General features: G+C 35.8%; 1 protein-coding gene across 3 annotated transcripts; it reads left to right on the top strand.

Moving 5' to 3' along the window:
• Nucleotides 1–64: 64 nt before the first annotated feature.
• Nucleotides 65–22334, top strand: LOC113533215 (GRAM domain-containing protein 2B). 3 transcript variants are annotated; one of them, XM_053227343.1, is made up of 13 exons: nt 65–1755; nt 10714–10857; nt 11481–11541; nt 12351–12423; nt 12661–12764; nt 13632–13730; nt 13848–13919; nt 15042–15098; nt 16036–16156; nt 17599–17670; nt 17873–17972; nt 19889–19996; nt 20461–22334. In XM_053227343.1, the coding sequence occupies exons 1-13, from the start codon at nt 1685–1687 to the stop codon at nt 20474–20476; spliced, it is 1098 nt and encodes a 365-aa protein (XP_053083318.1). In that variant the 5' UTR covers nt 65–1684; the 3' UTR covers nt 20477–22334. The 3 variants fall into 3 exon arrangements, with proteins under 3 accessions (XP_053083318.1, XP_026780980.1, XP_026780982.1); XM_026925179.3 differs by lacking the exon at nt 65–1755 and adding an exon at nt 6374–6555 and having other exon boundaries at nt 20461–22333; XM_026925181.3 differs by lacking the exon at nt 65–1755 and adding an exon at nt 8708–9374.
• Nucleotides 22335–22534: the final 200 nt, after the last annotated feature.

Below are 22534 nucleotides of genomic sequence, written 5' to 3' on the forward strand. Positions count from 1 at the left end.
CAGTACCGTGTATTATTTCTGTTCACAATTTCAAGCACATAGCCAACAAATTAAAAGCTATGAGTGAGTCAATATCTCAACATTTCTGTGCTTCACATTTAATATTAAATTTCTGTCCAAAGCCATAAATCACAATAGCTTGTAAAATTCTGTTTGCTTTTCTGTCTTTCTCAATTTTTCCCATCTGATTTGTTTCTCACTTCTCTCCCTGTGCCTCAATTCTTTCCTATATCACCGTTTCTGTTCTTTCTCCCTTCGCGTTTTCAATGCAAGCTGTTCACAGCATCATCTCTACACCTATCGCTTGTTTTTTTAAATGCAGGTAGACAGAGATGCAGTTCCACATCTGCCCTCTTTCTTCACTTTCATCTTGCTGTCCTTCTGTGTATAAAATGAAGGTTGGATGTTAGGGAAAAAGAAAAACCTAAGCTAGGGAAAGTTGTTAGTAACAGCACCAACTAAGCTAGCTACTAACTAATACTAACTAACATAACTACTAAAACAAATTTGAGCTGTAGACCCTTTTGGTGTAAGTAGCAGCTGGTGTAAACATGTACAAGCAAAGAAGGGTCAGTGTGAAGAAAGTTCTTCATCTTTGTGTTGTTTCTTATACTGGTCAGTTCTAGTCAGAGTTTTCAAATGGAAGGAACAGCACTAATATACACCGATGAGCAAAAACATTATGACCACCTGCCTAATATGTTGTTGGTCCTCCACGTTGCCAGCAGAACAGCTCTGACCCCTGAAGCATGGACTCCACAAGACCTCTGAAGGTGCCCTGATGTATTAGGCACGAAGACTTTAGCAGCAGATCCTTTAAGTCCTGTAAGTTGCAAGGTGGAGCTGCTGAAGATCGGACTTGGATCGGACTTTTTGTTCCAGCACACACACACACATGGATATACACATAGATCCAGACGTATACACTGATACTTACAAAGATACAGTTATTTGCGGCATTAATCAGATACAGATGCAGATAGTGGCTTTCCTACCCCATCATTGACAGTCTTCATATAGTGCTACTACAGTCTCCACTAGATGGCGATACAACTCAGCAGGAAATATTTACAGTAATCCAGCAGTGGTGTTCAGCCTTTATTTCATAATACACCTGACTGAACTCATGGTCAGAGCAGGTAAATCACAAAACTGTGTTGGATCTACTGGGCAGAAACTGAGAATGATTTAATAGTTTGTTAAACACAAAATTCCTGAGGCTCAACATTTCATTTGCTAATTACTATTAATAAATATTAAATAATGCTCTGCCTAATTTAACCACCTGGATGCTGTTCATTGTTTTATTTTTTTTTTCTGAAAAAATGAAAACGAAGTCCCTATTTTCTTTATTCCCCATTCACAAATATCCTACATGTTTAACCTCAGGGGCTTTGTGTATTTTTTTCTTTTGTTGAAAGGTCTCATTCAGCTTGTACTGTATCTTATTACTGTCTACAGGGCCTGTGTCCAGGAAACCAGAGGTAATCTAATCCTTCTCATGTCCAAAGAAGGGCTAGGTTATCCTACTCACACCCTTAGCTATAGGTAAACGCTCCTATCATATACATATATCTTTTTAAAGAAATTCAGTGGTTTGTAGAGAATACCTGTTTTCTTTGTGTTGTGTGTTGAGAACATTGTGAGTCTGAATCTTTCAGCCGTTGCATTAGAGATCACTGAGATGGAAAAGAAGTGGAGCAAGTGGAAGCGACAGCATTCAGAGGACAACATGGTTTCTGACAGAGGCCTGAGGTGTGTTCATGTTAAATGTTAAAAAGTTTGGTTAATCATTTTTAAAACCCTGGTAAGGGGTGGTTACTTGTTAGAAAAATGTGCAGGTGAAAAACAGATTAATTAAATTTATAATGTAGCCAGAATAAGGGATTTAAAGCACTTTTTTTAACATTTATTTAAATCTGATTTTAAAACACAAATTGCAGGAAGTTCTAGTGATTTACAACCAAATTTTTCTAAGTACTGTTTTGTGACTTAAAAGGTTAATGGTTTTGATGCCTTTGTGTATGAGCAATGCAAAGAAACCACACGAGTCCTTTCAGTGTGCTTCCATATCACTGAATACTGGTCCTGGTATTGCACAGTTTTTACCGTATTTCAGAAAACTTGTTGTCACTTTGTTAATATGAAAAAATACGTTTATGGAAAACAATACACCCATAATCTTTGAGTGATCTATTATGTTTAGCCTTCCAGACCAGACAGGGCTGAAATGTCTATAGTGTGCTGGATTATACTGGTTGCTTTTGTTACCTCAAGTGTTAATGTTATCACGTCTTTCTATATCACATATTTATCTGCATTCTCTCATCAGCTCACGTGATAGCAGTATTGCTGATGTGGGATGACCTGCCAAAAACATACGTTTATGCCCTGTTTCATGTCTAAGAAAGCAAAATGTCACAGTCAAAATGAGCGCAAAAGCATGTTCTTTGATGTATTAGACATTATACCATAGTGCTGCTGAATTCTCACATCTGATCTGGTCAGAATTTGCCGATTTATTAAACAATTTCACATGAGCAAGAGCGTTGTTGTACTGAATCAGCACAGCTGTGATTCAGCTGTAGGCTGCAGGTAATCACAGCTGTGCTGATATTCAGTACAACAGCAGACTGTGTGTGTGATACTGCTGTTACACAAACCGTTCTATAAACAAGAAATTAATATCAAGCAACTGACATGTCCGACACAGTATGGCCAAATTTTTTTTTTTTATTTTTGCTCTGTCAGCGAAATATAGTTCCCAAAGAAGCCACAGCTGGACAGAGCGTTGTGTGTTGACGTCCAAAGCACAGACTGACTGACATAGTAATTGTAATAACGGTTTTAATGTAACAAACTATTGCTAGAATTGAAATTTTATGTAGCAAACACAGACAAGCAGAGTGATACAAACAGTGAAATGTCCCGGTGCTGTTACACTAAATATCAGCACTCTTGGAATGCCGCCTGTCCAATCAAATTAATGGACTGGAACTAACTGTTGTATAATTTTCTATAACAGCAGCTCTGACAGTGGTTCCAGTTGCAAGGCAAATCAGATGTTTATTTTATTGCGTTTGTTCGAATACATTTCTTTTCTGTAGTAACAGCTCAGTCACAGGGACTGTGACTAAATTATTGTATGGTTAATAATTATTAAAAAACATTAAAAATGTGTTATCAATCATTAACATTTATCATTATCATATGAGGACATATTTATGTAACATTTATGGAAGGAGTCTCTGGTGTAAGTGCTTTGAAACAATAATTTTCCATCATGAGAGAGTCTTCAGGACAGAGAACTTTGCATTTTGACAAATGCAAATGCAACATGACAAGCTGCATTGTTTGTTCTCTTCAAGAGAATATCAACTGTATAAAGCTGCTATAGCGTAAGTGATAACAGGAACTAACACAACATTAAATGTTACTATAAACCAAAAAGTGCTGTGGTATAAGTGGAATAAAACACTTCAGTGTCCTTGTGCTGTTATAGTAATAATCTACCCTGTTGTGGATTATTTTCCTATAACAGCATGCCCCTCGTGTTTAATTCCTTAGTTCTTGGTTGTCATTTAGCATCTTTCTTTAACTATCACATCATGCTTTATTTAACGTGACTAGTTATCACACTAATCTTTACAAAAACGGAGCTAATCAGGATTTTTCCACTCCATGCTGACTGTAGAGCTGGTCATGATCTCTAATAATGGTTCCTGTAACAAATGGTGCCAGACAGCCCCAGGGCCTTATGAGAACACATGCACTATGGATGCAAGCTGTAACACAACAGTACGGGAAGCTTCTGGAAGCTCTGCTACTTCTGTTAACATTTACACTCTTCTTCTATGCTTGTTTCACTTTCTTTTTTTCCCCCCTTTCATCATCATTTTCACTGTTGATCACATCGGAACATTTTCTTACTTACTGACTTGTGCTTTCTTTTTGTATATAACAAGACAGGAAGGAGCAATCAATACTGCTGTGCTAGAACTCAGACATTTAACTTGTTTACTGAAAATCACTGAAGTGCTACACATGTAAACCCCAAGTGCTTTAGTGCTGCTTACTGTGTGTGTGTGTGTATGTGCGTGTGTGTATGTGGGTGTGTGTGTAGGTGGCAGGTGTGTACAGGGATGTGAGACATACTTAATGCTGTTCGTGCCACCAGAGGAATAAGCCATTGCACCAGTGGTGCTAATTTACCTTTGCCAAGCCTTCTCATTTTGTCTTACACCTGATATACAGGCAACTCCAAAATTATTGGCACCCTTCATTAAACTGTTCATAAATGCCTCTATAAAACAAAAATCATGCAATGAGTGAGATTTCAAGCTTAAACACATGGAGGATAATGTTTATTTTTTTTTACTTTCATATATAACTTCTTAAGTTGAGCACATTTTCCTGGCAATTTTGTCTCCAAAATTATTGGCACCCCCACTATTAATATTTGTTGAAATCTCCCCTGCAGCAAATAACATCTTCAGGACTGTACTGTCAAAGACTGAATGACACTTGTAGAGGAATCTTTCATGCTCCTCTATGTTGTTAGGTTTGCATGTTTGGACTGCCCTCTTCAATTCACTCCACAGACTTTTAATATAATGCAAATCCAAAGACTAAGATTCCTGCTTAATCCACAGAGTGTTCTGCAAAAATGTCCCAAACTGTTCGAGTGGAAAATTTTGGAATTATTTTGTGTAATGTTTATTTTATACAATATTTTTACATATTTTTTACTTATATTAGTATTCCAACATGGGGTACACAGAAATTTAATTAAGCAAATTAGAGCAGAAACATCCAACATATGACACATTATACAACAGTTAGTTACGTTTCACTAATTTGATTGGATAAGCATTGTTCCACGAGTGCTGGTATTTTGGTACATTTTACTGTTTGTATCACTCTACTTGCCTGTGTTCAGTACATAATATTCCAATACTTCTTTACATTGAAACCATTGCTACACTTACTATGGACTGTCAGTCAGTCTGTGCATTGCACTTTGCTCATAGAAACAGTTTTTCTAGCCTTTTCTCAGTGATATTTCGAAGTTTATTGAGCTGACCGGACACATCTTTTTTTCTCAATTTTTTTAATCCCACTCCTAAAAGATAATTGACAGAATGTTCCATTACAGACAGCTGTGATTAATTTCTCTGTTGCAGACATAAACATCACATTTTCTCAGAAGTGCCCAATGAACTCTGTATCTTATATGCATTGCCTCTATCTTGTGCATGAGTACACTTAGTTAAAAGTAAGTATTAACACAGCCTTGGGGAAAAGGGTCAGACCTGAGCAGTTCTGTACTGACTGAGGTTTGGAGCTACTTTTCAGGTTGTTATCAGAAGCCTGAATTAGAGAAAGTAGTGAGCCCCACTGCTTGATAATACTGTGACTCACAGTTTTGAACATGTCGATTCTAATACAGAGTTGAAAGTTGCCCCATGCTGGTTAATATTAGGTATCTTCCACCTTTAAAGTAAATAATTGGACCGTAAGGCTCACTCTAAAAGCTAATTAAAGGTATACCACATGCACCTTCCCATATAAAAGTTACACACTAAATGTACAAAGCATGTGTCCTTGATGGTACACAGCAAGAAGGAAAAGTACAAGGAAAAGCAGCAAGAAAAAGTACAGTGGCTTCCTAAGGGTATGGGAGGGAGTGAATGCTCCCTACTACAATGTATTCCATTATAGTCACTATTCATGATCTATAATCTGAGGTGAGTTGAGTCTGTGCCAAATTGTTGTGTCATTCTGAACATTTTAGCCATAGTTTGTGCTTAGTAAGAGTTAGTAAGTATGTTCCATATTTACACGTGGATCACACTGTTGTAGTACAGATAAGAGATTCCATCTCAGTAATATGATCTGTCGCAATGCATACTGGCAGTTGTGTTCATTACTGGTAAGCTTCATTACTAGTACTACATTCTAAGTGCATTCTACAGAGTGGGTTCTTTGTGTATTAATGTAGTATATCAATGTTTCTTTCTCATTCTCTCACTCTGCACACTTTCACCTACATGCTCTATGTTCACAACAACCTAAAAAATACCTGTAAGACTACTGATTACAATCACCTGCGTGATGTGTATCTGAGCGTTAGAGCAGAGGGTGTTCTGGACACACGTGACTGCTCTTCACCTGTTCCCTCATAACTTTGCATAATGTGCATGAGTCTTGGTGCAGTAACCATGCTTCCTGAAAGAAAACCCCATTCAAACTTACTCCAGTGGGTGGAGCAAATGGAACCCATGCATCTATGGCAACTGTTGTAAGGGGGAGTGGGTTTTGGTCAGAGTGGGTGGGGTTAATAGAGCATGAAGAGGAGGAGCCTGCATGGCTCCTGGCTATAGTTACTATCAGCCGTGTAGTCTGTGCTGCAGAAAGCAAAGCTTTATGATTAAGAGGGAATCAGTGTGTAGAGAGAAAGTGTAAGTGAAGCTGAGCTCTGATCAAGCCGATTTGTGCTTGCAACATGGATGGAGATAAAGAAATTAACAGGAAATTTTCACTGGACAGTTTGGGGTGAGTCACCCACTGCTGCATCATATATTTAAATATGGTGGTTGGGATGGAGTGATAATCCTATTGTAATGATGGTGAGGTTTGTAAAAGAGACTACTAGTAGATATTTTAAAAGTCAAATATTGTATAGACTACACTTTACGGTTTAGTTACTATGTTTATTTCTGAATCTCGGTGGATTTCATCTTGGGCTGTTGGACCCACTGAATAAGAAAATATCATGTGGCGTCCGAGACATTCGTTTATTTCGGTCTGTAATGAAAATGTCGATCATGTCCGGCACAATACACAGTTCAAGTTGGACGCAAACACACAAGAGGAATGTGTGCTGTGTCTGACACAAAACAGAACATATTCATATGTTACATTACACAGAGAGACATGATAAATATCTATGAAAATTCAACCAGCAGTCAACCATGTGCAAAAATACATAGTTATATATTTATAGTTATGTGGTAATTGGTATAAATTATTAGTAAGTGTTTAAATTATATACATATTTGTAATTCATTTTCATAGATTAGTCTTTTATGACTTAGTATCCAAAGTCTTTACTCAAGTAAATGTGCAGTTACTCATCAAAATACTGAATATTAAGTACTCTGGTCAAAGATCAACACTTAACTTTATGTACAAGATTTAAAAATTTTGAAATACAAGAAAGATTCGCAAAAGGAAAAGATGCCTGCCTCAGATCACACAGTGATTTTTGTTATGATGCTAAATTAGTGCCTCTTTCACCAAAGATCCAGCATTATCTATGGCTAACTAACACTGACCTCTTGAAACTTCCTGCTAAAATGTAGTCAATAGAAGGTAGAGATTTTTCTTTTGAAATAAGTAGTAAGTAAAGCTCAAAAGCATTAAATGAAAGAAAAAAGTAAAGTACAGATATTTTAAACTAGCCTTAAGTACAATAACAACGATATCGTACTATCTTCACTTCCCAGAAGGTCACATGAATAACTTGTAGTAACATTCTTGAATCTCTTAATTTTAACATTATTTTTAATGTTAGGGCTTATTTTCTCAAATAACTAACCATCCACAGCGCCTGTGGAAAATGTAGTTATTTTACCCTCATGTTCTGTGTTCAGGTTACTATAGACTGAATTAGCCATGCTGTGTTGACACAGCAGAAGGCAACATACCATACACTAAAATATTGAATGTAAACAACTAACCTGCTCAAGATTTCAAAATGAACCATCATATGATACATTATTTGAGAAGTTCAGGCCTATACAGTAATATGTTTCCGTAACAGGTTAATTATATAGTCTATGTTTAGTTATATTTTAAAATGTTTGCTGCATGTTTTTTATACTTTTAGATACTACTTGATTTGTCTGACCTTTTTAACACTCCTACAACTAAATGCACTGAGGGTTAAGCAAGGAATAAAACATGAGAAAATGTGCTGTTATAGGTACATAATCAAAGGCAGAGTGACATGATGTGGCCAGCCGCAAAGCAGTTATTATTACCAAGCAAAAGTGAATTATTTTTCTATAACAGCATGTTCTGAAGTGCATTATTCCTCTTATACCACAGTGGTCTTCTGCTGTTGTATCCCATCCACCTCAAGGTTCAGCATATTGTGTATTCTGGGATGCTTTTCTGCTCACCACGGTTGTAAAAAAAAAAAATGGTTATTTGAGTTATCATAGCTTTCTTATCAACTCGTACCAGTCTAACCATTCTTTTCTGACCTCGCTCATCAGCAAGACATTTCCACCTGCAGAACATGCTGGATGTTTTAGTTTTCACACCATTCTGTGTAAACCCTGGAGACTGTTGTGTGTGAAAATCCCAGGAGATCAGCAGTTTCTGAAATACCAATCATGCCAAACCAATCATGCCAAGTCATGGAAATCACATTTTTCCCCATTCTAATGTATGATATGAATATTAAATGAAACTCTAATCCTGTATCTGAAGGACTTTATGTGTTGAGCTGCTGCCACATGATTGGCTGATTGGATAATTGCATGAATGAGCAAGTGTACAGGTGCTCCTGTTAAAGCGACTGGTGTATGGTGTAGTTTCTAATATAAAATACGTGACATGTGGGGTTAAGCCACAATGATTAGTAATGTTATGAAAGAGACTTTTTATATAGTTAGGTAATAGATTTAAATGGTCTCTTTGTGAATTGGTTAGGTCTGAATGTAACCAAACTGCATGTACAGTACATATGGTATGTATGTATATAAATGCGTCTAGTGGTTTATAAACCATGTTAAAATATCATTTAAATCCATTTTTATTCTTTATAAGAATACTTATACTCTACAATACTGCTATTAATGCACTCAAAACTATTAAAAAAAAAAAAAAGAATGAAAAAGATCATGCAAGAGACTTCCAGGTCTGATAATGACAGGCTTTAAAACTGAAAGTGACAGCACATTATGTACGTTGCGCTTCCTTCATTTTTGTTGTGTCTCAGTGGTCTGGTTTTCACCAGGAAAAAAAAAATGCTGAAAGGAAACAGGTTTCTCAGCTTTTCAAGAGCTTTAGAAAATAAGTTTCATTCAAGCTGTACAGCACGGGTATACAATCTAGGGCAAAAGCAAAAGTGCATTCAGAGAACCTCGCCGAATAAGCATGCATTATGTCATATTGAGTGCAATTTGGCCACAGACCAGTTTGGGAGGTGACTGTTCTCAGTTAAGCATTGAAGTGTTGCACTCTTTTAGCCTTGAGTAGCACATTTTATTATCTGCTCACGGTCAGTGTGAGGAGTGCTGTCTGTTGTAGTAAATGGAGCATGAAGATTCTGGATGGTAAACTGAAATGATCACTCTACATAGGTAACATTTTAATTTAGAAATGAATTGATATGATAAACTACATTGGAGCTGTTAAAGTTGCCATGTAATGATAATGTGGAGAATGTGACATTGTTAGGAAGTCAGGTCATGAAATATATATTCTGTTAATATTAACCTCACTTAATGTTAATGCCATAAGGGTTAAAATGGTGTAAAGGTCTTCAATGTGTGAATAGCTTGAAGTTATTTTGGCTCTACTATATTCATTACCTCTGTAGATCAGGAATGTGCTTAAAAATCAGATAAAGCAGTTGTTAAAAATGCCTTGTGTATCAGTCTATACAAAAAAAAAAAAAAAAAGCATTATGCCACCTTGCTGTGACATGTGAATCTTTATTTAAACTGTACATTTGATATACACTAAACTGTGTACTGTGACTGTCTGCAACTAGCAGTTAAATTGATTGTGACACTTAGCCTCTGGGCACCTGCTATTATGAGATAAAGATTTCTTCAACATATCAATTTTCACTTCAGTGTTCAGTTTTCTGTTGAAAACTGCTGACCTGCCAACCAGCTCCCTTAGCAATGGTGGCTCTTGAAACAAAGATTCAAATTACGAGAAGGCATCTGGTTTCTACTGGCTCTATTTTTAAACAGATAAAAACTTGATGTTCATGTTGGTATCACTCGTTTAGCTATTAAACGTTAATAAATAAATATATGAAGGAAACAGTTAGTTGAAACAGTTACATCAAATTATCAGAACATTGACCTTGGGATTATAATGCTGCGATTTTACAATATTGGGTATTAAGCTATATTTAGTGTAAGTCACACATTTGCATTCACTGGACACTTTAATAAGAGCAACTGTACACCCGCTCATTCATGCGACTATACTATCAGCCAATCATGTGGCAGCAATGCAATGCATAAAATCATACAGCTTCAATTATTGTTCACATCAAACATTAGAATGAGGAAATATCAGTGGCTTTGACTGTTAGTGATTGTTGGTGCCAGACTGGCTACTGGCTTGAGTATTTCAGAAATTGCTGGTCTCTTGGGATTTTCACACACGACAGTAACTCAATCATTCTTTACAACTGTGGTGAGCAGAAAAGCATCTCACGTCAACGTTTATGCATACAAATTTCTGTAGAAACATACAAACTTCTGTAGAAATGTGCTAATAAGTCCTGAATTGTGTCTCATCCACTAGATGAAATTAAATTACCTGAATAATATGTTGTGAAAAAGGTTAAAACGGAAATGTAAATGAAAAGATTAATTAATTTACTGTTTATTATTTAATTACTATCCATTTTGTTCAGTTTATTGTTGTGTCAGTGATGTTATGTATTCCCTGCTGTAGCTATTCCCTGGATTGTGGAGGATCCCCGGGGAAGTCCAAAGAGTATAAAATGAGGAGGAGTTCTGAGAGCATGAAGAGTCGTGTCCTGGATGAATCACACTTTGAACTCCTTAACAAGAACCTCCAGAGAAGCAGCTCCATACGGTTAGCACACGGTGTACATGCAAGCCATACCACAGTCACTGCATTTTTGCTTGTTAAACAGCAGTATGCATATTTTTCATGTTAATTTTTAATTTTAATTATTGCTAGCCAGCAGGAATAGCTGAAACATCATTTTAATGCATTAAAGCTGCCAGCTAGCATGATGTTCAGACGTTTCAACTTTCACTTTGTTCTAATTATAAACTCAATACAATTCACTGTTGTTTAATAGCACATAGTGAGTCTACTGAGTATCATCGAAATGTGATAAATTTAGTATTATTGCAGTGTGACAGGACATTTACACTTAGTTGCTGTTTTATTAGGTACACATATTATATCTAGAACATCAGTGTACATCTTTGCATAAAATATTTTATTGGATCTGCAGTTATTTTCACCTCCCGTAAATGTGGAATGAGCAATTATACAGCACTTAGGCCTAATGATTTTAGTGACTTATTATAATACCTCATGATTTGCTTGACAATTAGAAGATAAATGAAATAAGAGCTACGAGAGTGAGAAAACAATAAACAGGTTGGTACTGTGACTTTCCAAGACTGAAAACACCCATTTCTATACCACAATATATCTTATAGAAATTACAATGTATTCAACAGAACCACCAGCACAATAGATGAGGAGGGGGCTGATCGTTCAGACGGACCTCTTAATCGCAGTGTGAGTTTCCTTGTTTCTTTTTTGAAGTATGTATCTGTTAAACCATTCAATGATTTTAAGACTGTAACATAAGTGAGTATTATTATTATTATTATTATTATTATTATTATTATTATTATCATTATTATCATAATTACACCACAGCGCTGCTGACTTCTCAATCCTGACTGGTCAGAAAGTGATAATTAATTTTCTATAACAACAGTTCTGACAGTAGTTCCAGCTGCAACATTTATATTAATGCGCTCGTTCTAATATGTTATCATATCTACCCACATAAACAGTTTTTTATAAAAAATAAATAAATAAATAAAGCATGTGTAATTGCTGTTATAGTGAGGTTTTCTGTGAGCGGACATTTATTTCTTATTTTTGGATGGAGTCTCCATTGTTGTCGCTTTGTATCAGTCAGAGATAAATATTTTCCGAAATGGGAAAGTCTTCAGAATGGAGGGCTTTGCAGTTTTTCAGTGTCAAGCTGCATTTTTGGTCTTACTAACTTCACGATACAGAAAAAAAATCGAGGCTGGTGAGGGAACAACTGTTTACTGTTGCTATAATGTAAGTGATAACAAGAACAAAATTGTTTCTTGGATACTTCACAGCACTCAATGTTACATATAAATGCATAAAAAAAGTATGATGTTTCATTCTTTAATAGATAAAAAAAATCTGAAGATGTGGGATTTTGAACCTCACACATTCATAAAATACCTATAATGATTTTGCAATGAGATTACAAGACTTTTTGACATTTTAAACCGAATTAAACATTTAATGTATGTGTTTATGTATATATGTTTTTACAGAGTTTCAAGAACCATAGCAAAACATTCCACAAACATTTCCCAGAAATCTCTGAGATGGAGGATCTGATTTATGGTGAGTATTGTTTCAGTTCAGTGTCACCTTCTCCCTGTATTTCTCAGGTAAACCATATATGTTTAAACATATGCACAGAATATCACAACATATTTGTGCGCTGCCAAATCTCCCATGTACAAACTTTCACTGCATTTTTTCAAATCAAGGAAATCATCTGTACGTTCCTCTGATGACAATCATTGGAACTGAAATGTACACTGGCGCTGACAATATGTGTTCTTTTCACTGTCCCAGCTTTCACCTGTGCCCTCCAAAAGGAAGTGCTCTACCATGGCAAGATGTACGTGTCACACCAGCATGTGTGTTTCTACTCCTCTGTTCTCCTGAAAGAGACCAAGGTAAGACCAGGAAATCTTACCTCAGTGTGCAGTGTAATAACAGAGATCCTGTAATTCATAGATTTTTTATTTGTGAATTGTTTATTTGTCACCATTGTGCTGATGATATACAGTATGTATGATTAAACATCATATACAGTATATTACACATAATTTTACCCAACATTACATAACAGTGCAGATGATTTCTCAATTCTGATTGGATAGAAGGTATTGGTTAATTTTCTATAACAGTAGCTCTGACAGTAGTTCCTGCTGTAATTCAAATAACAATTTTATTATTAATGTTAATGCATTCTTTCTTATATGCTAAGTTTTCCATAATAACATCTTACACAGGGACTTGTATGGCAGACATTTCACAAAAATGGATTTAAAAATGTCTGCTATTGTTTACATGTTGAAGTTTTAATATGAGGATACATAAAATTTAGCATTTTAGGAATGAGTCTCCAGTATCTGCAATGTAATAACAGGAATTAACATTTTGTAGACATTCTACAATATTAAATGTAACTATAAACGAATAAAAAGCATGATTTGTCATTCCTTAATAAATAAAAAAATTGTTGTCATTGGCAAATTGCTGTGGTATAAAGGGAATAAAACACTTTAGGACCTGGTTTATTATTTTCCTATGAAGGCATACCCTATAGTGTTTTATTTCTTACTTGATGGTCTGATGAAGCATACCAAGAGACAGCATATTAAATAATTAATAGTACAGTTTTTAAATGTCATATGAACTATAAATTATTATGTTTAAATATTAAGTATCAGGATCTGATTCCTGGAACCCCATTCAAGCAGCTCTATTTCAGAATCCTGCATAATGTTAATATTTTATTCCATTTTTTTTTCAACCAGGTTCAGATACATATGTCCACAATCCAGATTATAAAGAAGAAGAACACAGCACGGGTTGTACCCAATGCAATCTCCATCATCACCAAAACTGGAGACAAAGTATGAGCTTTGCATGTCAAAGAATGTAGAATGTAGAATGTATAAAGAATGAATACATTTTGTTACTGTTCTGAGGCTTGCTTACTTATAATTTTTCCCTCTCTTTGTGTGTTTCAGTATCTGTTTGGGTCGTTACGGAATCGAGACGTGTGTTTCAATGTCCTGAGGTCTATATGTCCACAGCTACAGGTTGGTAATATTACTTTATTATTTATTTTTATTGTTTTTACACCTCAGTGTGCTTTGTAGAATGTTAAAATATGAAACACTGACAAAGTACTCAGAGAGATGTAATAACCATAGAGATAGGTTAAAAATGTGTTGACCTACTGGTAGTGGAAAAATCTTCAGCATTTTACTTACATTTAGATTGAATTATTTGGCAAACACTCTTATCCAGCATGGTTTTCAAATAGTGCAAACAGCCAAACATACGATGAGCATGCAAGTATTTGGAGAAACCGTAAATTCCTAACTTAAAAGAATAGATACTGATGCAGCGTAAACAATAAATGCCCATATAGAGAAAGAGCAAGAGGTGTTATCCTAGATATTATGTGATAAACTTGGTCTTTAGACATTTGCATATTGGAGCACTGGAGGCAATGGGCTCTTTGGACTGTTTTCTCATTAGAAGTTCTGATTGGGCCTGCACCATTGTCTCATATTTGCAGACAATTTTATGGTTAAAAATACTTTCATCTATTTAAAACAATCCTCACATGACATGGCATTTATTATTTTATTGTACGGGTGACAAAGTGGTACTGAAGAGATCTCCAACAAACAGTGCCTAAATGGCACAAATTCCCATTGCTCCAGAGAAATGAAGAATGCAAGAACTGTTTATCACATGACTTTGCCAAATTGGAGGCAGAGAAATGTGCTATATTCCAACTATAAAATTTTCCACCTATAAACTAATTCTCCCTTATTAATGCTAGCTACCAATTTGGGAATGTCAGGGCTAACATACTTACTAATGTGCAGCGGAACATATTCTGTTAACATTAGTTAACAGATAAACGGGACAGAGTAATGAGGACAGAGTAATAATCTTTACCACCTAAAGGATTGGGACATCCAGCTGTGCTCATTTAGGGTCCCATCCACTGATGGCTATGGAATCAGTGATCCAAAGTTTAGAAAATTGCACCAATTCAGAGTCTCTGTAGTTACTGAAAGAAGAGGGTTTTTAAAATATGATGATGGTATTAGGGCTTTTCACTGAATGTAAATAGGTTCAGATAAATGTATTGGTTTATCTAGTCGAATTTAAATAAGTTTTACTGGTTTTCCTGTTTTCCACAGAATGCAAGTCTTCAAATGTCTCCTGTAGAAAACGGCCATGAACTGGAAGTCGACGCAGTAAGAATACTACTGAAAAAAAAAAAGAAAATGAAAAGGAATTAGTTCATAATTGTTTTGCCACTTATGTGTGCCATATCACATAAATTACTACAGCCTGTTGCTCTTTTCCTTTTACAAAGTCTGCCAAAAAAAAAAATGGTTCTGCTGCCTGTTAGGTTGGCAGCCACTTTTTCGGTTATTTGAACAAGAAGAGCTTTCTGAATGCAGCATTATTTAGGCCATGTTTGTAAATCATGTTTAGACTGGACACTAAGCTTCATTCCTTAACCCTTGTGTTGTCTTAAAGGTCAAAAATGATCCACCTCTATGTTTAACAGCAGAGAAAACGAGTTGTTTCCAGTCGTTAAATGCAGTGTTTCTGCACTGTGAAGAGGGGAACACAGAAATTCACAAAGGTTGTGATGAAAGACAGGTTGTTTCTTCATGAAAAATAGATTTGGGGTTTAAAATATAATTAACCTGCTTTATTTTAGGGGTTTAGTGAAGGCAGGTCATTTTTGACCCTTAGGACAAGGGGAGTATACATAATGTTAAGACTACACAAGGGTTAACCGATAATAATAACAACAGGAATTTGTCTCTTAATTGTTGCTTAACTGTGTATGCATGGTAATATTTCACATTGTCTAAACTGCATGCATCTAAACTGCATCCTTTTTACTTTAAATAAAGGCACATGCACAGTATAACCAAATCAGAAGCCTGATACTACATTTTATGCACTTAGATAAGAGAAAGGAGTTTCTCAGAGGTCCTTTAAATAGTAAATGGGTTCTATTTGGAACCCTCTGTAATAGGAAAACAATCTGTTGTAGGGTTTTGCATAGAACCTTTAAGGGTTACCCTAGAGGGACAAACCAAAGAACCCTTAAGGGTTCCACATAAAACCGTTTTGGTTGTTGTACTGCAGTACTCAGAAGATTTCTGTTCACAGATTTCCAGTCACTCCAGTCAGGAGGACAGTACAGACCCTCACAGGTTCTCTGTCTCAGGGCAGGACAGGAAGACGAGCAGCAATGTTCCTCCCTTGTCGTCAGTCTCTAACATTTCCCACGGTTAGTGATCTCCACTTAATTCATACACACACCATATTTACACTTGATACAATTTTAAAAGAAAGAGAAGCAATCTATTGTTTAGCAGTTTCACAATTTTAGTTCTGGTTAGCATGTTTGCCTCACACCTCCGGGGGTTGGGGGTTCAAATCCCACCTCTGCCCCGAGTGCGTGGAGTTTGCATGTTCTCTGTGTGCATTGGGGGTTTCCTTCCCCAATCCAAAGACAGGCATTGTATTGGCATTTGATTGTATTAACTGATTGACATTTCCAAATTGTCCATAGTGTGTGATTGTGCCCTGTGATGAGTTGGCACTCCCTGAGTTCCCTGGAATAGGCTCCAGGCTCCCCCTGTGACCAGGTGTAGAATAAACAGTATAGAAAATGGATGGATGGATAATTTTAGCTCAATCGTTAACCACTGCATTCATTGGTTGGTCTTGACTTACTCTTAAAACTACATATACTGTATATTTCCTATTAGTTTTACTGTAATAATAAGGAGTAGATTGCCTTTTATGATAATACTGATGTGGGAATTGATTACTTTCAAATAATCAGGAATGTAGCTGGCACATCCGAATCCACTGCCAATCCAGGAGCCGCCATAAATCCACAATCCAGTCCTGGACATTAGCTCGCTCTCACTCATTCTGTGTCAGTCATGAAATAAAGTTCCTTGAATATTTCACACCAGAAAAGACTGGGAAAGTTTTGTTTCATTCTGTTTCTTTCTGAAAAAAGCAGCAGGAAAATTTTTCTTTATTTGGCGTCCTAAAATTTTTGCTGCTGCTTCTGTAAGCACGAAACAGAATAGAAGACAATTCACAAACAGTCTGTGCTAACTATAAATAGGAACATCAGAACTTAATCCCTAAAACTAACCCCATTTCTACTTCTCTGACTCAAACAGTAAATGTTCATTATCTTCACTGATAATTGCCTACTTGCTAACATAATAACCCTAGCTAACCTAACAGAATTGTTAACAGAAAAATTATTATTGTAAAGAAACGTTTACAATCTTCACTGATAATTCTAGCCTACTAGCTAACATCAGCTAACCTAACAATTTCTGACAGGAAAAGCCTGACATGTTTATTATCTTCACTGATAATTCTAGCCTACTAGCTAACATAAGCTAACCTAACAGAATTTCTGACAGGAAAAGTTTGATATTCACAAATGTTTATAATCTTCACTGATAATTCTAGCCTACTAGCTAACATAAGCTAACCTAAAAGAATTTTTGACAGGAAAAGTCTGATATTCACAAGTGTTTATAATGTTTACTGCCAATGCTAGCCAGCTAGTATGCGCTAATCTGACAGGATTTCTTGTAATCATGTGTAGTGAAACAAAGAATTAATAAATAAAGACTTAAATAAAAACACTGTGTTGATACTTTGATTATTGGTGACTATCTTCGACTACTTTTTTAGTCGAAGCAAGAAACAACTCCACATCATGCAACAGCACCAACAGAGATGGCCACTCTTCAGAGGAGAACACAGGTAAAAAGCTGAACACATACCCACACAATATTGCTTAGTGTTCCAAAGATGAGCACATGCAATATGAAATTCTGTATAAAGACTACTAAAGATCAGGACACAAATTGAACTGTTTTATCAACACACACCGAGTTCAGTTCGTTCAGCCTGCTTAGGTCAGACATTAATATTACAATTTTCTCACCATGTGTTCTATAATTAGCTGTCTCCTGGGTGGCCATGGTAACGGAGAAGATCAGATCTTTCCTCTCCGTGGGAGGCACGACCAGCGTCAACAAACTCGTCACTGTCTATCTCATACTGTAAGCTCTTAATAATATCCTATATTGTAAGAAGCATAGTCACAGTATGTCCTGGTTGCAAGTTTTTTAATGTATATAATCTCTTTATATTAAATTCAGAGTAATATGTGGCTTTACATATAATAAAAACTAATTCATATTGATGCAATATTCATATTGTGAGGGCATTGAATGGATGCAGTCGTCACTTCCTATAATTCCTGAAATGTTTTATTCCTCTTATACAACAGCAATTTGCCAATTATATATATATACACGTTAACATTAATGTTATCACTTAAGCTAGCTTTTCTTTCCCACACCAATGTCTTTCTTCGTCTTTCTTGAAGTTAATAAGACAAAAAAAGCAGCTTGTCATGTTACAGAGAAAGCACAAAGTGCTGACACTGGAGACTCCTTCCAAAAATGCTAAATAAACGTCTCCTCATAGAAAACCTCACCATATCAACATTTCATTTTTTTTCATTAGTTTGTTTGAGTTTTTTTAACCTCGTTTGTTACTGTTTGTGTGAGCTTTCACTAATACACCAGTATATTAAAACAAGTGTATTTATATAAACCTTACAGCCAGCACTACTGTCAGAGCTGCTATTACAAAAAATTAAGCTTATGAGCTTAAATTAAGCTTAAAAATTAACTTATGACCAATCAGAATCTAGCATTCAACAGAGCTGTGGGTATATGAAGGAATACTGTCCAGATTTGAAGGTTGCTGTAACCTATTTGCGACATCTTGAAAGAACATGACAAACATGACTGTATTTCATCTGATAATTTGTATGAGTTTGGGGTTGGAATTTGCTATATGACTGGAGCACAGACATTTCCAGGAAATTCAGGTTGGCTTAGATGCCAGACTCTGAAACATATCTTGAACATATCTGATGTGGCGGGTCAGTTTAGTTTGATAGTGGATTAACAGATAGACTTGTGACTTCTGAGATGTGGGAGTCTGTGTCAAGGGTTGAGCAAGTGGGACAACAGCAGCAAATCTTAAGAAAAAAACTTTTTGTATTTTGTACTTTTAGTTTTTTTCTTAAGAATTCATTTGCAATGGTGTACAATGTCACAAGGCAGTGCATTTGTAATGTAGAATTTACATCCTACTTTCCTAAAATTATTTTTTGAATATAGACTTTCAAAATGCATCAGTTTTTGCTGAATTCTTTTAAGGAACGGTAGCTTCCTTTAAGTCCATGTTTTAGTAGCTACTATGCTGTTTGTAATACAGCTTTGTGTTCTGACACAGCAGTTATCAATTGCTCAGCGACTGTGTGTGTTGACTAGATTGGTGAAACCTCTCCAAGTGCTCTGTCTATTACATCAATAAAACTCTCTAATTTTTTGGCTGAGAAGGTTTTCACTGCATGTGAAAAATCACAGACATCAAAATAACACATGCAAATGAAACAAGATCACAGTATGCAAGTGTCACTTTTGACGTGAAGCCAGTCACAGAAGTGTTTTTTAACATATTACTGCGCCCTTTTGTAATGTGAAGAAATGTTTTTGGTGGGAATAGGCCTGAAGTATTGAATATATGACATGCAACTATAACTAAATAAAATAAAAGAATAAATTATGAGAAAAAAGCATGTTGGGTGGATGTTGGGTTGGAGACATGGAGATATACAGTATGTGGTTGCTTTCAGGGAGTCTCCAACTGTTCAGCATAAGTGCAGTAGCTCAGGAAAATCTGATCAGTCATTGGTTGTAAGGTCATCGTAGATTGTTGCATGTTATGTGTGTATTTAATGTATTTAACTTAGAGGGTTTACTTTTGGTTACTGATGTTATGGTTACTGTTAGATTTAGGTGTAGGCATAGTATTACTTAGCTGCATTAATAATTATAGGATTATAGTATTAAGACTAATGAGTGTGTGTGTGTGTGTGTGTGTTTATATATATATACAGAGTTCTGCTCCTGGTCCTGTCATCTGGCTACATTGGTCTGCGTATTGCCGCTTTGGAAGAGCAGCTGAGCACACTTGGAGCAACGACTGAGTTTGGCCTACAGAGATCGTGAGTAACTACACACCCAGGCACACACTCACGCATAATTCACATGATGCACACACCCAGCATGCAACACCTCTCATATAATAGGCATAGACACACATACCCCATTTTACATCAGAGAGTGGGAGGGAGTTCACTTGAATAAAGGTTACAGTGCATTCAGTAACAGACTGGGTGACATTAAAAGGGCTGGAGCATCTGAATAATGAAACACATCTGCTCTTGTCTGTGATAGCATCGGACTTGCAGGCAGAGTTACTGTGGCACTGTGGTACACTTTTCACGATATGATCATTTCAAACTGAACCAGAACTAAAAAAATATCTTCAGAAGTCAGGTTTCACAATTATTCCAATCAAATACACATCTGTTGTAAGCTTTCAGTGTGTGTGTGTGTGTGTGTGTGTGTGTGTGTGTGTGTGTTGAAACAAGTCTCCCCTATAATTAAACCTGCTTCCTCCTCTCAGGTATAAGGAAACATAACACCTTGCCTGCATGAAGAGCCTGAAACATCCTGGAGGAGTCAAAACAAAGAACTTTCCATCTCTTAACGTGCAGCACAACACAAGTCTTCACTGGCACAGTGAACTGACCGAGAATGAATCTGAAAACAGCAGACTTTATTTCCCTGGAGGTCTGCTCAGACTCTGGTTCCAGCCATGTCCCAAGTAGTGCACTGCATTTGGTGGTGGTGTAACCAAATAGAGAATTAACTCTTTAATGCATGGCATCCACCCTCAGGTACAGCTGAATTAAAAGTGGATTGAATTGGATTTTTTTTAGGAAAGTATTAGATACAAATATATGTAATATGCCTCTACAGCACTTGGTGGCAAAGACATTAGATCATTACTATTCTGTAACACAAACCATTATTCTGATCAGGGTTGCCAGAGTCATGTTTTTATGCCAAATTTGGCTACGTCTGAAGCAAAGTTGCAGTTGGAAAGCATGTCTGTAGGTAAAATTAGATCTTGTTTTAAAGCAAATAATCTGAATTAATTCTAATCAATTTCAAACACAGGATATGACGAAAAAAGGGAAAGTGTTAGTGCAGACAGTGTATCTTTCATTTCTGTTTTAATGTGGTTAATGTCCATACCAAATGATAAAAAGGTGTATTGTAGATATTGCAAGTCAGAAATGTGTGTACACCATTACACCCATACAAAGAGTAAGAAAAACAAGGATAATGCATTTCCCTTTTCCAGTATCTGAACTTTTGGGGCTAATTTCAGGACATACTTATGGTTTTTGAAATGTAGCTGGGCTAGAAATTTCGATGAGACCTGGCAACCCTGATCCTGATACATATCCCAATCTCTCAATCCAGAATGCCTGATTGTCAGAGATATTCCGCACACCGAATATATTTCTCCATAGAAGTTTGAATTTTTATTTAAATTTTGAAACCAACTGTCCACAGACATGCACATTATCCAGCAACAGTCTTTTGGACATGTCCTGGATAAAATTGCTCTTTTTTTTTTGTTCAAATTAAAACATTTTAAGCTTTAGTAATTTAAGTAGTAATTAAATTTAAGTAGGTGAGTAATTAAATTTAAGTAGTAGTAAATTTAAGTAATTTAAGTTAGAATAAAAATTACTCTAACACACCTGAAGCTCATCAATGGCTTGATAGTGAGACTACACTGGTCTATACAATAAAAATAAGTACAATGTTAATTTACTGTTAGTAGTACATTAATATTTATACTTCCAACTAGGGACACTGTAGACCACTTAATTATATTACATATTTTTTGAAACAGAATCTTAATTTTTTTATTTGAATATTGTTTGTTTTATATTTTAGACCTACTATTAATGAATGAATTAATGCGTGGGACATGCTGATTTTTTTTTTCTTTCTTTTTTTTTTTTTTTTTTGCTACGTATAGATACCTAACTTCCCTTGGCCTAGCTTGTTTAGGCCTGTAAGCTAAATATCATTAATGGTGTGAAAATTCACTACACCAGTACTGAGCCAGAAATAGTTTTTTTTTTTTCCCTTTTGCACTCAACAACCTGGTTGTATAAACAGAATTATTCTGCTTCATCAGTTCTCTGTCTGTAATGTACTTGCACTGTTATCTGTTTTTATTTTCATGAGCTTCTCTTTCTGTTTGTCTACTGTGGTTTGAAAAAATTTTTCTGATATTCAGTTCTGTTTTTCACATGTTGTACACCGATTCTCAGTGGACACCTAATTGTAAGTTTAAATGTTTGTGTTCTGTTCTTCATTAAATGTTTGTGCTTTGTTCTTCCAGCCTAATGATTTATTACCTATAGCTACATGTATCTTTAAATTACACAGAATTATATTTGAAGTACTATGTTAAGAAATTATTAAATAAAAATATATATTTTTTAAAATGAGAGTTTATCAATGATGTCTTAAGAAATGCCACTAAAGCTAGAATTTACATGAAAAGTAATCTTTTAGACCAGGAGTTCACAGACATTTTGCAGACAGGGATTCTTGTAAAATTGTAAAATAAATTCCACAGACTCCCTCAGTATAGATTAATTTCATGAACG

This window comes from Pangasianodon hypophthalmus, chromosome 21 (genome assembly GCF_027358585.1).
Source record: "Pangasianodon hypophthalmus isolate fPanHyp1 chromosome 21, fPanHyp1.pri, whole genome shotgun sequence".
In the NCBI taxonomy this organism is placed as follows: domain Eukaryota; kingdom Metazoa; phylum Chordata; class Actinopteri; order Siluriformes; family Pangasiidae; genus Pangasianodon; species Pangasianodon hypophthalmus.

Bases quoted from the DNA above. Each gene is read 5' to 3' on its own strand.
- LOC113533215 (XM_053227343.1), top strand. From the start codon at position 1,685: ATGGAAAAGAAGTGGAGCAAGTGGAAGCGACAGCATTCAGAGGACAAC. The intron at 1,756-10,713 runs GTGTGTTCATGT...TCCCTGCTGTAG, and splicing joins GTTTCTGACAGAGGCCTGAG to CTATTCCCTGGATTGTGGAG. The intron at 10,858-11,480 runs GTTAGCACACGG...TGTATTCAACAG, and splicing joins CAGAGAAGCAGCTCCATACG to AACCACCAGCACAATAGATG.